At 33.7% G+C, this 14858-nt stretch overlaps 1 protein-coding gene across 10 annotated transcripts in view; it reads right to left on the reverse strand.

Moving 5' to 3' along the window:
- The window catches only part of EPHA7 (EPH receptor A7), a 183017-nt gene that overhangs the window by 120086 nt on the left and 48073 nt on the right, over positions 1 to 14858 (reverse strand). For all 10 annotated transcript variants that reach the window (XM_055258985.2, XM_055258976.2, XM_055258972.2 and 7 more), the window contains exons 4-5: positions 1560 to 1715; positions 13 to 348 (exon numbers count right to left, since the gene is read on the reverse strand). In XM_055258985.2, coding sequence (XP_055114960.1) covers positions 13 to 348; positions 1560 to 1715 — 492 coding nt within the window. The remainder of the gene's footprint in view (positions 1 to 12; positions 349 to 1559; positions 1716 to 14858) is intronic.

Here is a 14858-nt window from a genome sequence, read left to right on the forward strand (position 1 = left end):
CACAAAACATACCTGCTTGACCAGTGGTGATACTGACAGCAGCAAAGAGCCTCTGGGATCGGCTTAAGTCAGAAACTCCATTTACAGCTTCAACTTCAAAAGTATAATTAGCGTGGGCTAGCAGGTCCATGACAGTGACATAGTTATCCTCTAATCCAGTCTGCTGGGGCATGTATCCAATGTTACTCCCACAGGGAACACATTCGCCCTGCTCCCAACTGCACCGCTTACACAATATTCTGTAGGTCACATCGTTTCTTCCCCCATTGTCTGCAGGAGGACTCCATTCCAAACTTACTGTGGTTTGGTTGATGTTGAAAATGAGGTTCTGTGGTGCAGATGGAGGCCCTTGGAAAACCAAGAATAAATAAGTAAATAAGGAAAAATAGAATAAAAATCATACAAACAAAAAGAACAAAAGGATCAGTGTGGGGCATTAAGCTAGTGGCTCAATTACCAAAGAGAAAACGAGTTGAAATGCTTTCTTTCACATAAACATTTCATTACCTTTACTAGAGAAGCTGTATAAAAGCCTCCTTGAATTCACTTGGCAAGAGGCTTTATTTATTTTCCTTTTAATACGTCAAAATGAAAACAGGATAACAACTGTCTTTGTACTTCTGCCAGTCTTTAACTATTTTTCTTCCAAGCAATTAAAACAGTACAGTTAATGCACCAAAAAAAAAACAGCTGTGCAGTAGTTAAAAACTAGTTCTCCTTTTAACCACATAACAGGGAATACATTGATTCATTTTAATGTACTCAAGAATGATTTATAGCAATGTCTGAGATTGGCTTTGGATTTGGATCTCTCAAACATTCATTAATTGAAGAACCAAGATGTGAGATTTGCTCTATTTAGTGAGATCTGCTCTATTTAGAAATGGAATTTTAATTCAGAAACCATTACTTTTTAATAACATTTAATATCCATGCAAGACTCTAATAACTTTTTATTTTTTTTTTTTGAGATGAGGTTTCATTCTTATTGTCCAAGCTGCAGTGTAGTGGCATAATCTCAGCTAACTGCAACCTCCGCCTCCCAGGTTCAAGTGATTCTCCTGCTTCAGCCTTCTGAGTAGCTGGGATTACAGGTGGGTGCCACCACTCCCAGCTAATTTTTGTATTTTTGGTAGAGACAGGGTTTCACCATGTTGGCCAGGCTGGTCTCGAACTCCTGACCTCAGGTGATTATGATCCACCCGCCTTGGCCTCCCAAAGTGCTGAGATTACAGGCATGAGCCACCGTGCCTGACCGACCCTAATAACTTTTAATTTTACTTATGATTCTTATGAGATACATGTGAAAAATATTATTAAAATGCATCTTAATTTTGCAGACATGGAAATAATACCAAAGTTGATGTAAGATATATTTATATTACTAAACCTATCTGCTTATGAAAGAAAATTTTCTTATCTTAATATTTTAAAATAATTTTAATATTTAAGTATAATTAAGAATGTATCACAAATTCAATATCCATTTCATTGATGTCACAACAGTACAAATGGGTGGAAAGGATTGGAAAGTCCTTTACTTTCATAGTACAACTCACTTGTGCATGCAACGTACGGTGGGTCAGATGGAGCCCTGTAATACCCATCTTCACATTCGCATCTGGAGGAGCCTTCTTTATCAGAAAAACTGTGAGGTGGACAACGAGAGCACTGAAGATCTTGAGAGGAAGACTTGTAGAACCCACGGCCACAGGCTGGGTATGCAAAAGAAAGCAAAAATTGAGACATGAGAGCAAATCGATCTTTAAAGAAAAATTGTATTATTTAGCAAGGAATCAAATATTAAATTTGATGTATGTAAAACAAGCTCTTTATGATAAAAATATTCATTTTAGGGTATTTCACTAGCCAAATGTTATGATAGTTCATCTTAAAACAAAATAATACAAATAAAATGATACAGCAAACTTGCACCTGCAGTTGGCACCAGGCCAAAGTCTGGAGCAGAAAACTGAATACAGGCATAATTTATTTAGCCAAAACCTTAGAACATTTAATTCCGATATATAATTCAAATTTAACTTTGATTTCAACATAATTAATTTGTTTGTTGGTCTGCATTAGAACACTTCAAGTTATGTTTTCTTTTTTTTTTTTTTTTTTTTGAGACGGAGTCTTGCTCTGTCGCCCAGGCTGGAGTGCAGTGGCGCAATCTCGGCTCACTGCAAGCTCCACCTCCCGGGTTCACGCCATTCTCCTGCCTCAGCCTCTCCGAGTAGCTGGGACTACAGGCGCCCGCCACCACGCCCGGCTAATTTTTTGTATTTTTGGTAGAGACGGGGTTTCACTGTGGTCTCGATCTCCTGACCTCGTGATCCACCCGCCTCGGCCTCCCAAAGTGCTGGGATTACAAGCGTGAGCCACCGCGCCCGGCCTATGTTTTCTTAATATAATATAGCTTTAAACTAATTTTTGACATGTTGATTTGGTTCATGTTGAAAAATATTAATGTAACTTTAATTACCAGACTAGAAATAGTAACTATGTAAAATTTTTCACCTGAAAATGATAGAAATATATTTCCCCAAATTTTCAGGAAACTCCAAGATAGAATTTCAACCAATTTAAGTTATAAGGCAGGCTGATTTCCACTAAGTGAACTTCTTCATTACTAAAAATAATGAAATCCTATGAATAGGAGATGGCTGCACCACCAGAAACAAGAGGAAAGCCATCAACAGCAAGTAGATTATGGCCCTGTTTGTCCTCTGCCGAGAGAGGGTTAGGGTGCAATCACACTAACACAGCAACTGTTCTTAGCAATGAACAGAGATGGACAGACAGCATTTCTGCCACCTCCTAATGAAGTTGCTCTTATTCATTTAGATTCTGTAATTAAATCCAGTAACAGTGTACCATTTAATATCACTGGACATTTCATATATTTATATTTATCTTCAATGAAAATTTAGCAAGTTATTTTTTCATTATTTCAATAATTTTTATTAATATATTATATATTGAAGAAATTCAATCTATTCTTCATATTTATTAAATAAATATCTACTTAAATTTTAGTAACCTTCATATTTAGCTAAAAGAAAATCATATCTGTGAAGAAAAGTTAGTGAAAATTTAACATAAATAAAAATTTATCATTTAATTTATTGGCTGAAAGATCATTTAATATTCTCTACTTGGGTATTATGCAAAAAATTAACTACATTTTTCACTCTGCAGGGCATGCAAAGCAGGAACAATCCTAACGTACTGAGATGTCATAGTTTCCAGAAAACAGTTGAGTCATCCCTTAACTTCTGTTCAAATGCTGAATTTTAATGCACAATTTTGATATATTTGGGAGCTCAAAATAATTTAGGGGGCATCAAGAAAGTAGATTTACATTAACAAGTTAGGTATTTTATATACTTTAAAGACTCAATTTAAAGGTATGTTGTGAATATAGATTCATCGATCAATAGATAGATGATAGATGATAGATAGATAGATAGATGATAGATAGATAGATAGATAGATAGATAGATAGATAGATAGATAGATAGATAGATAGATAGAGATGGATAGATTTATACAGGGCTACAACCATCTCATTGTAAATTTATGACCCACTACTGCCCTTAGAAGCCAGTTGGCTATGTTGTCTTTAGTTGGCTTCTCAATTAATACAAGAGGAAAGCAGTTACAAAAACATTAGGCAAAGAAGCATAATGCATCTTCACTTGTTTTCAATAGCACTTATTACAAATATAAAGCACAGAGACAACAATATTGATTACTAAATATTATAACAAAAATATAAAATCTTAAAAGGTTTCTAAATATATGATCTTGTCACATTAAAAAATATGGTTAACAGAAAGAATAAAGGGTTTAGCTTAGATTTCTCGTGATGGAAATTCTTCTTTTTTAAAATATTCACTGTATCTTGCTTTATGCATTATTTGTAATTCAAAGATCAGAGACAACATTCCATAAAACAGAGAAGGCAATGCTTTACTCACAACTCGCTGTCTGAGACATTAAGGCCTGGAGAAGTAAAACAAACAACCAAAGCAGACATACAGACAAAGAAGAGGTGTGTGCTGACAAGTTTTTGATGACATCTTGTGTATGTTTACTGTTTTACAGGGCAAGGAGGTTATGGGGGGACAATGGCAACATGATTTAACATTTCCAAAATGATGTCTACTAGTGGAATTCCTCAGAATTCTCATTCTCCTGTTGCAAATAAAAGCCTCTAAATAAAGGCTGATTCCCCTTTTCCCACAAATGAGGTGCATTCCTTGCTCAACTTACATGATTTCAAGAATCTATATGATCCTAATGCAGAGAAATTTCAAACTCTTATCATTTAACTTTCAAATTACATTGAATTTTGTTACCCTTTTAACAGATGGGAAAACAGATTTAAAGCAAAAGTAACCTGCATTCTTCAAATAATTCTGTTTGTCTAGCATAAAACTGGATTTAAAACACAGGACTACTGACACTCAGTCATATGCTATTCTACCATCATCATTTACTGTTAAAAGAGCCAAAGTTTAACACTTAACGTAATGGGACTCAAGGGCTTTAGCTACCCTAAAACTTGATCTTCAATGGATCCTTATTATTTTTATTATACATTTTTACTAATTGAAAGCTATTACTTTAACTTAGAAAGCTATGAAATAATATCCCAACATACCTTAAGAAGAGATATTAAACAGATATTCTCAATTTCACTATGAATTTTGACACTGATGATACCTGAACAATTATGGAATATATGTATGACTATCATTAAATAGATAAAGGCAATACCGGAAAAATGTGATCATAAAAGTCTTAACATTTTTTCTTTGAAGTAATATTCTGTCTCAGTTCAGTTAATATTGAAAATAATAAGTTGAAGCAAGCCAGTTTTCATTTGATCTCAAAGGAAACTACCAATTTAGAGTTATTAAAAGTAAGCACAAAAGCGCTGGAGCAATGGTGTTGAGGGTAAAGCCAAGAATATGCAAAAACAAATGCAGTACCTCTTATGATAACAGTGATCTACTGGGTGGAAAAAGCTTGGGAAAGCAGTAATAGATGCTCTTAACATTAGAAATTGTGATAGGATATCTACACGAAATACCTAGAGTTAAATACTCTATGAGATAAAGCAGGGTAAGTGGCATATCTGAGAGATACACACATACAGGAAAGTTAGACGAGCTCACCAACTACTCCCAGAAAAGCTACATGGAAATCCAGGCAATTTCTCCTCTCTCTAAATGCAGCTGGTTTTCTGGAAACTACTAGTAAAAAGTCTTCAGAGGTAAATGCCTTCTGAAACCTTAGAGATAAATTCCCTTCATACATAATTATGAAGTATACAACAATAACATTCTAGGAATTGTGCAACAGCAGTTTTACAAATTTTTCCTCTGCTTTATTTCTCAATCTGTTCAATAGCACATGAACTCAAAGCAAACTTTAATTGATATAGCATGTGCCCTTTGATATGGTATGTGCTCTGTGGATAAAGTTAGTGACATTAAGAAATACAGCATTGTAACTTTGTGTCTTTTGATGTTTTTGCTTTTCTAACTGAACATTCACTATATTGATAAAAATTCGGGATACATATAAAAATTGTTTTAAATATTTAATTACTTTTGTAAAAATAATATTTCACCTATTATTTTAATAACAGTATTTTTCCATGATACCATGAAGGCCTAGGATTGATTCTTTTGACTGTTCTTTTAGTCCTTAGGGCCTTAATGAATAAAATAAGCTCATCATCCTAGAGTTAAAACCTGTAATCGTATCAGATTTCATACGTTAAGCAAGTTTTTGCTTAGTCTGTTCTTTAAATGCAAAACCACCAAAAGAAAAGGAAATCTAGGAAATACATGAAACTTCTATATACCAGAGTAATAATATTATTTACTGCAATATATCTACTAAGTTATATTACAACACATTAAATCATAAGATCTGCTATATTTTTACTGTTATGAAATAAATGTAGTTTATTATATTTAATCTCAACTATGTAAATAATATATTATCTCACAAAATTCATTTAAACAATATTTTTAATTTAAAATTTTTAACAAAGAACATGAAAGGCAATCGGGTTTCCCATTTATAAATTATTTAAGAATAAAAAAGCACCAAAATTCTGAAATCAAATATATTTAAATATACAAGAGAGTTGATACCAAAACCTTCTATGCTGATTCTCCATTAAATTCTCCTAACAATCACATATTCCATAGTTGTCTTCAATGGATGTTTTGTTTAAGCAATGGGATGCCAGGCCACTGAGACTATACTTGCATTATGCAGTCAGTGGACCAATCAAGGTACTTGTATAACAATTGTAAATGAACAATCCTAAAGGTCACCCAAAAGCCATACATTCCCATGCCTCTTTAGCTTAAGCAATTAGGTAGAAATGGAATGTATCTTCTTCCTGAATGAGGGCACAGATACCCATACTTGGTCCAGTTTTTTAGGTTTATGACCTATAAGTGCATGCTTGGGAAAAATCTTACCTGATTATATTTTTAAGGATCCACCTTCCAACAATCTTGTTGCTAGAAAATCCACCTACTTCTAGAGTTCTTTTAAAGCCAAAAAAAGATTTCCTGATCCTTAATGGACTGATTTTTTGCAACTCTTAAGCACCAACTTTTATCTCAGACACACTTCACACCATCCTGAACATTAAGGCACTGATAATCCATATCTTGCTTGGCTACCCTCCATGGCTGCACATTAGGAAGGCTTTGATAGTACACTAATGTCTTGACTCTATCCAAATAATTAAATCATTATTAGGGCCTAGACATTTCTATATTTTAAAAAAATTGTATAGGTGTTCGGAACCAATATCCTGGAGGTTCCAGGTATTTTCTTGGACTATCAAAGTCTCAAAAGCACACATGATAATAAAATATCTCCTCTATAACACTGAGGAGGTAAAATTAGATATTATCAAGAATTTTTAAAAATGCAAAAACTAAAATCCATCAATAAGCCAATCAAAAATAGGCAAGGAATCTGAATTGATGTTTCTCCACAAAAGCTTTACAAATGAGTAATAAACACATAAAAAATGATGTGCCAAAGGCTACTGAGCACTTAAAAAGATGTTCAACATCATTAGCCATTAGGAAAATGCAAATCAAAACCACACATCTACTAGGATGGCTATAACCAAAAAAGATAACAAGTTTTGGTGAAAATATGGAGGAATTAGAACTCTCCTACACTGCTTGTGGGAATGTAAAATGGTGCAGCCACTTTCAAAAAGACTACCAGTTCCTCAAAAGAATAAACATTGTTACTACATGACCCATATAGTATATTCTACTCCTAGGTATATACTCAAGATAAATGAAAACATATGTGCACATAACCTGTACATTAATGTTCATAGTGGAATTATTTGTAATAGCCAAAAAGTGGAAACAACCTAATGTCCATCAATTACTGAATGAATTAAAACAATGGAATATAATCCACCAATTAAAAGGAGTTAAATACAGACACATAATACAACATGGATGAATTTTTAAAACATGCTACATAAGAGAATCCAATCATAAAAGACTACATATTGTATGATTCAATTTACATAAAATATCCTAAATAGGCAAATCTATAGATGTAGAAAATAGATTAGCAGTTTTCAGGGGATGGGGTAGTAAGCAAAAATGGCATTTGACTGTTGAATAGATATGAGGCTTATATTTGGGGTAATTACAATGTTCTAAAAATGATTTTCAGTGATAGTTGTACAACTCTGTGACTATAACAAAAATCCATATATTGTACACTTTAATGGGGGAACTGTATGATATGTGAATTATATCTTAATAAAGCTCTCATTACAAAATCCAACAGGGCCGGGCACGGTGGCTCATGCCTGTAATCCCAGCACTTTGGGAGACCAAGGCAGGTAGATCACCTGAGGTCAGGAGTTTGAGACCACCCTGGCCAACATGACGAAATCCTGTCTCTACTAAAAATACAAACATTAGCCAGGAGTGGTGGCAGGCACCTGTAACCCCAGCTATTGGGGAGGCTGAAGCAGGAGAATCACTTGAACCCAGGAGGTGAAGGCTGCAGTGAGCCGAGATGGTGCCACTGCACTCCATCCAGAGTGGGGCTTAGGCGACAGAAGTGAAACTCCGTGTCAAAAAAAAAAAAAAAAAATCAATAATGTACCTTTAAATCTGAACACTTAAATAGGCAAACATTAAGAAAAAATAGTAAATTTTATTTGCTTATATTAGTTTATTTTTCTAACATATATACTCTATATGCATCAAATTTTATTAAGTTGCATTTAGGTAAAAGAAATTACCTATGTACAACTACTGTGTACTCACAAAAATTAAAAACTAAAAAAAGAAATTACCCATGGATTACTTTTAAGACTATCAGAAATCTATCATCAAGGTATTCTTTTAACCTATTTGTTAATTTAGTATGTATTTTTGGAGTTTCATAAATAATAGCTTATCTTTTATCTGAGGAGTAATAATTTTATCACTTAAAAAATAGTCTTATCAAAACCAAGCTTATATTTAGGGGAGATTTTTGATACATTTTATTGAAATATTTGTGATTGAATTTCTGAATAGATATTAAACATTCTTATTTTTCATCCACATTACTTTACCAGATGAGGTCTGGTTTCCTTCTCCCATCTCTCCACTTCTCCCCCATGAGCTAAAGGAATACAACTTGACTCAGCTTCCTCAGGTCTTACTCCATTTCCAGACCTGTGATTTTAAGCACAATTGAACATTTTCTGAAGGAATTATGTATGTCTGTGTGTAAAATATAAGGCTTTGCAGATGTTTCCGGTCACAGTTATGCAGCTGTAAAGAGTTTATTAATTATGAACTATAAGTAGATTGTTCTGTAATTGAAACTTTCTGGGCTTTAACATTATTGTAAAATCTACATACAAACGTAGTTAAAAATTCTAATGAATGCTGTTATTTTATTTATTGCAGATGAATATTTATCTTAATTCAGGCAAAGCCAGTCTGTTTCCACAGGAGCTTTCAAATATCTGTGTCATATTAATATTGGTTTCTATAAGGCAAAGGGGAAAGCACAGCTTACAGAAATAGTACTCCCACTGCTCAAAGAACTGACCTCATCTGGGATGGACAGATCCAGAATTTGTGTTTTAATCCTATTGACTGTGCCTCAGTGGGAATAATTACAAAAGTCTGCCTAAAATACAGACCTCCTGTCACTAATATGCTATGATTTTTCACGTTGAGAATGAACAGCAGGCAGGGAGGATAAAAACAACATGATGTAATGAGTATATCATGGTTTGTGGAACACCATCTCTATCACCCTGGAACTAACATGCAAGAGTTTAGAAAAGACAGCATGCAGAATATAAATTTTTTCATAGCAGGTACTTAAGTGCTCGATGATAACACGGGGATTTTTAAAACTAACAAGAAAAACTCATTTCAAGGCATTTTACGTGTGTGTTTGTTATTAATGTTATTAATTATTTGATGTTTTATTAATACCATATAGTGGAAAAGAAAAACATGTAAAATAAGAAGCTTTAAAAAGTTTCGTTTCTGAAGTTTACAATGTAAAATGAAATAAAACAAAGCATTATGTGAACACATCTTTACTTAAATTTTCAGCTTAGAATATGCTAAGAATCTGGTTGAGGTCTGGAGTTATGACTTTTTATCTCATCAAATGATCACTATAATTCTGATGTTATTACCCAAATGATAAAAAAGAGAAAAAAAAGTCAAGTTAGAATATTCTATGAATTTTTTTGTCTTGTTATGTATTCTACTTTATAAATACGAGCCTATGTTGAAGAGGTAATATGATACAGTGAAAGAGATTCAGATTTTAATTCAAAGGATCTGTGTTCAAATCCACTCCACCATTTACTAGCATACAATTGGGGCAAAGCTACTTCACATTAGGCTTCTACTTCCTTATTTCCTTGTTAACTCTAACGTGCTATAGACATAGTAGTTATTTTTTATATTTCCATCTGCAAATGATTGTTTATAACAATGACACAGTTAATCAAATGTCTAGATGCTAAACTACCTTCCAATTGTTTTAACTGAAATGCTATCTTTAAAAAATGTATGTTTCTACCATCATCAGCCTAACCACCCCTACAAATATACCATATAGAAACATACAGTACACCCACTTAGTATTTCAGAGATGCCTTAGCAAGCAATAGTGGTAAAAAACAGGTTCTACAAGGGCTGTCCTGCATCCGCATGGCACCCCTGATGGTGTCTGATTCTTGTCAGAGATCCGTCTGCCAACCGGTTTACCTCTAGCTTTCACTGTGCCATTGTTGCTGAACCTTGTCTGTGTTTCTGAAGATGTGCACATTCATTTTGGTTCATGCAGATAAGTATCCAGAAATAGAATTTTCAAGTCATGTAAATTACTAAAAAAAATCAACTTGTGCAAAAAAGGAAAGATTCAAAATGAAATGCAAACCCTTCTGGATGTCACTAAATAATGTCCTCAAAGGTTTACTCTAAGAGTTCGCCCTATAGATTAAAAAAAATGAACTACGAAATCTCAGGATCTAGTAGCTGGACAGGAAAAGCAGTAAAATAAAGTACTTTTAGCTCTAACTCAAGTCTGTGACAAAACAGTATTATTCTGGGGTTCCCATGAACTAAAAATACTTAAATTAGGGGAAGTTAGCTTAATAAACTCAAACATTATATTATTTATTTGTAGGAACTTAAAAGTATGGCTTATTTGTGATACAGCACTATTTTATTCTACTAAAAATCTTCTTTGAGGACATGTCTTTATGAACAAGAGGCAACAATTAGGAGAGTTCTTACCCCGCAATTAGCGTTTGGAAGATTTCAGACAGGAGGCACAATTTTCAATAGCATTTATGCCACTGCCAAGTTTATTTTCAAATTGTTCTCTTATATTTACTAAAGTATCATACATTTTTCACATCAGTTTTATTATTCATTCTCATTATGAAAACCTACTGAGAAAGGTCAGAGAGTGTAGGCTCTATGTTAAAAAATATGAGTGATAATTCCTCTTTTTAAGTACCATTACATTTGCTGTTACATAATCAATTTTAACACATTTTTCAAAAGACAAAATTCATATTTTGAATGACAGACATCGTCAGTCTCACTATATAAGGTCTCACTTCAATGATCCCAAAGAGGCAGGATGGCTTGTTCTTTATATCAATTATAAGACTGGCTGCTCTCCTAGTATGTATTCGCTGTGTGGTCTTTACAAATTTGCTCAAGCTCTGAGTCCAGTTTTCCCATATATAAAATAGAGAAAATAATAATAAGACTATCTTATAAGATTGTTATGAATTACAGTGCATAGTTCATGTGAAGAACTTAGTATGCTGCCTGGCATAGACTAAGCACTCAATAGTTAACTACTGTGACTATTTTACAATGTCAATTTCCAAGCAAAGTTTTGATCCCACTGTAGTTTCTACCCCAGACAACCTCTGAACCACTTTCCCTATTACCAAATGTGTAAGCAAATAAGAAATACAAATTAGTTATTAACCAAATGTAGCCCAGTATTCATTCCTCGACCAAATAATTATTATTTGCATACTGTGTATCTATTACTGTGTCAGGCAGGCGATGGACCAAAAAAGTATATTAGCTAAAAAGACAAATAATGACGATCTCTAAACACTACATTATCCTTTTGACCACTGGCTTCAAATGGTATGGATAATCAGTTGATTATGAGCTTAAGCTAATTAAATTTCTGATATTTAATAGTAAATTACTTATATAAATTATATTGTACTTTAATTTGTATCTTTTACAGCATGCCCAATTATCTCCTATTTCAGAGGTGACTATAAACTCTAAAGTCACCTTTCCTGCCAAAGCTGTAGCATTTCATCAATATGAAATGAGAAAACTACTCAGCACAGGTAGACATGCAGGAAGTGTGCAGGGACACATTATTGACCAATTTTATATATAAACTGGAGAGCTATCTGTGGCAGTTATTGGCTTGATTTTCAATGAGGCTAATGAAGGATCTGGCAATATCAAAATATTCTATAAGGCCAGGTTACTTCAAGTTCATAAAAATTGCAACTTTAGTCCAATTCAAAGGATTAAAATTAGACTATCTTGTGAGTGGCTTGTCAATAATTAATTTTTCTCCCATAATATATTTAAATCCATATATTTGTGGGAAAAGCCTTGAAAAATCCACAGCTAAAAATAAGATAATTAATTTCATCTTAATTTCCTAAAATAAAGAGCTGTACTTCTATGCAAAGCAGTCCAAGACATGGGCTTTTCACTATCAGTTTTCTGCGATAATTTTAAAAATGATTAAAGCAAAATCGTCAGTTAAAGCAATCGTTCTAGCTGTTTGGTGAAGACTCTGTTTCCTTATTTAGTCAGTTGTAAAATGTGGATCAATACCAAGTCTTGTGAAGCAAACAACCCTAAAGCAGTTTAAGGCAGTTTGAACATGTGGGGAGGTAAATAATCATTTCTGTTATGTCAGTGGAAAATTTTCTGGAGATCATAAAGAATTCGGTTTACCCTGAAGCATGACATATTAAATGGATGCGCCAGGACAATGAGTGTATTCACTCAATCCTTAATTCTTAGAAATAAAAGAAAATAACAAGCAGAATAAATCCTTATAAGGATGTTGTTGAGCTCAATCCTTTTTTTAAAAAAAAGGAGCTGGCAAAAAAAAAAAAAAAAAAAGAAAAAGAAAAGAAAAAGGCCACACACACACACACACACACTTGCAAGATACATAGAATTTTTAGAAAAACTAGTAAGAATTCTGACTGTATTTTCATACTTTCTACTCCTTCATAATAGAAAACCAGTTAATTAATTGCTGATTTTTACCTCCACACCCAAGTAAATAATTTGCCACAGCTCTCTCTATCCATTATCCTATTAACTTTGCATCCATAGAATTTTGCAAAAAGACAACGTAGCTAGTAGCAGAATACCATTTAATTGTTTGTTAAAACAATCTCTGCAGAAAAAGTAGCTACATATGTAAAGAATAACCCTATATAGTTTCATTCTTTTTAAAAGAGTAACATCCATTCTTCATGAATCAGTTAAAGGCTTTACCTCCTCCATCTTTTCTGACCTCTTAAGGCTACTTAGGAGAACAGTTTCACTCAATACAACATACTACCACTATGACATTCACACTGCCATAATTATTTCTTCATGCATGTGTCCTCTAACTCACTATGAACCCCTCAAGTTCAGGGATTATAATATATGTATCCATGGATTCCCAAAGCCTAGCACAATGTCCAGCACATAGCAGGAGGTTAATCTGTGTTTATTGAATGGAAGAATGAAGGAATTTTATTCATCCTCCAGCATTATGCATCTGGTGACACCATCCCACTTACCAAAGGTTAATTCACTTACACCACTTAGTAAATTTTTCATAGTAATCAGAGCAATAGGACTGATGTGGCACATTCTTAGTAGAGGGGAGTGCAGCCTTGGCTACAGAAGTAAGGAGAGACACTTCACTGGCTTTCAGTCTTTAAGTCTTCCTGTTATGCTGCACAGGCAGACAACTGCACAGCCATGTTTAGATTAATATTTCAGATGATTTTAACATGATTCTGTAAGCATCCTTAACACAGTAACAAGAAAAAGTATACGAATGAAATCAAAAGCATTTTAGGAGCATATAATTGAATATCTTCTCTGAACACAGGGGAGAAAAGGTCCAAGAGAAGGAAAACAACTAAGCTGAGAATTATAAATTATAAGAAAACTATCATTTTAGGGTTGTTTCCAAGGCAAAAATTTAAAGAATAATAGTTTTTTCCTGCTCTGGATTATTTAAAAACTATCTTTCTTTAAATACATGACCTATCCAAACTCAAAAAAGTAATATTCTAGTTTTAGATTACTGAGAATTGCCATACAATAAGTACACAATACTTTCATTTCTGTTGGTAATTTGGAACTAGACAGGCCACTATTAAAATAAATTCTAATAATTAACATTTCTATTGGAAAACAGAAATATCACTGATTCTTTCTTATGAAAAATAATTTCAATTTATTTCTTACTGGCTCTCTTTTAAATATTTAAACAATTGTAGAGTAAGCAAAAACACTAAAAACAATGGGATATTACATCTTTTGTTTTCTTTTATTATGAGCATAAATACACATATATATTCACACAACCTTCTGTACATTTGGTTTCCTATTACATTTCATATGTCTCTAAGACATATTAATTCATTTGATCTATGACCTATGGAGGGGCACGACAAAACTAAAGGTGAAAGCTTATTTATATGTATATATACTACTTTACATTTTTCAAGTTATAAACTAGGCAAAACTGTAAAGTACCTTAATATTCAGAGTGAACTCAGAAAAAGCATAGTCGGCAAGGCACGGTGGCTCATGCCTGTAATCCCAGCACTTTGGGAGGCCGAGGCAGGTGGATCACAAGGTCAGGAGATCGAGACCATCCTGGCTAACATGGTGAAACCCTGTCTCTACTAAAAATACAAAGAAAAAGAAAAAGAAAAAAAAACTTGGCCGGGCATGGTGGCAGGTGCCTGTAGTCCCAGCTACTCGGGAGGCTGAGGTAGGAGAATGGTGTGAACCCGGGAGGTGGAACTTGCAGTGAGCCCAGATTGCGCCACTACACTCCAGCCTGGGCGACAGAGTGAGACTCTGTCTCAAAAAAAAAAAAAAAAAAGAAAAAGCACAGTCAGCTCTCTGTATCCACTGGTTCTGCATCCATGGATTAAACCAATTATGGATAATAAATATTTGGGGAAAAAAATAACAAAAAATAATACAACAATAAAAAAA

The sequence above is a fragment of the Symphalangus syndactylus genome, chromosome 2, assembly GCF_028878055.3.
Source record: "Symphalangus syndactylus isolate Jambi chromosome 2, NHGRI_mSymSyn1-v2.1_pri, whole genome shotgun sequence".
Classification (NCBI taxonomy): domain Eukaryota; kingdom Metazoa; phylum Chordata; class Mammalia; order Primates; family Hylobatidae; genus Symphalangus; species Symphalangus syndactylus.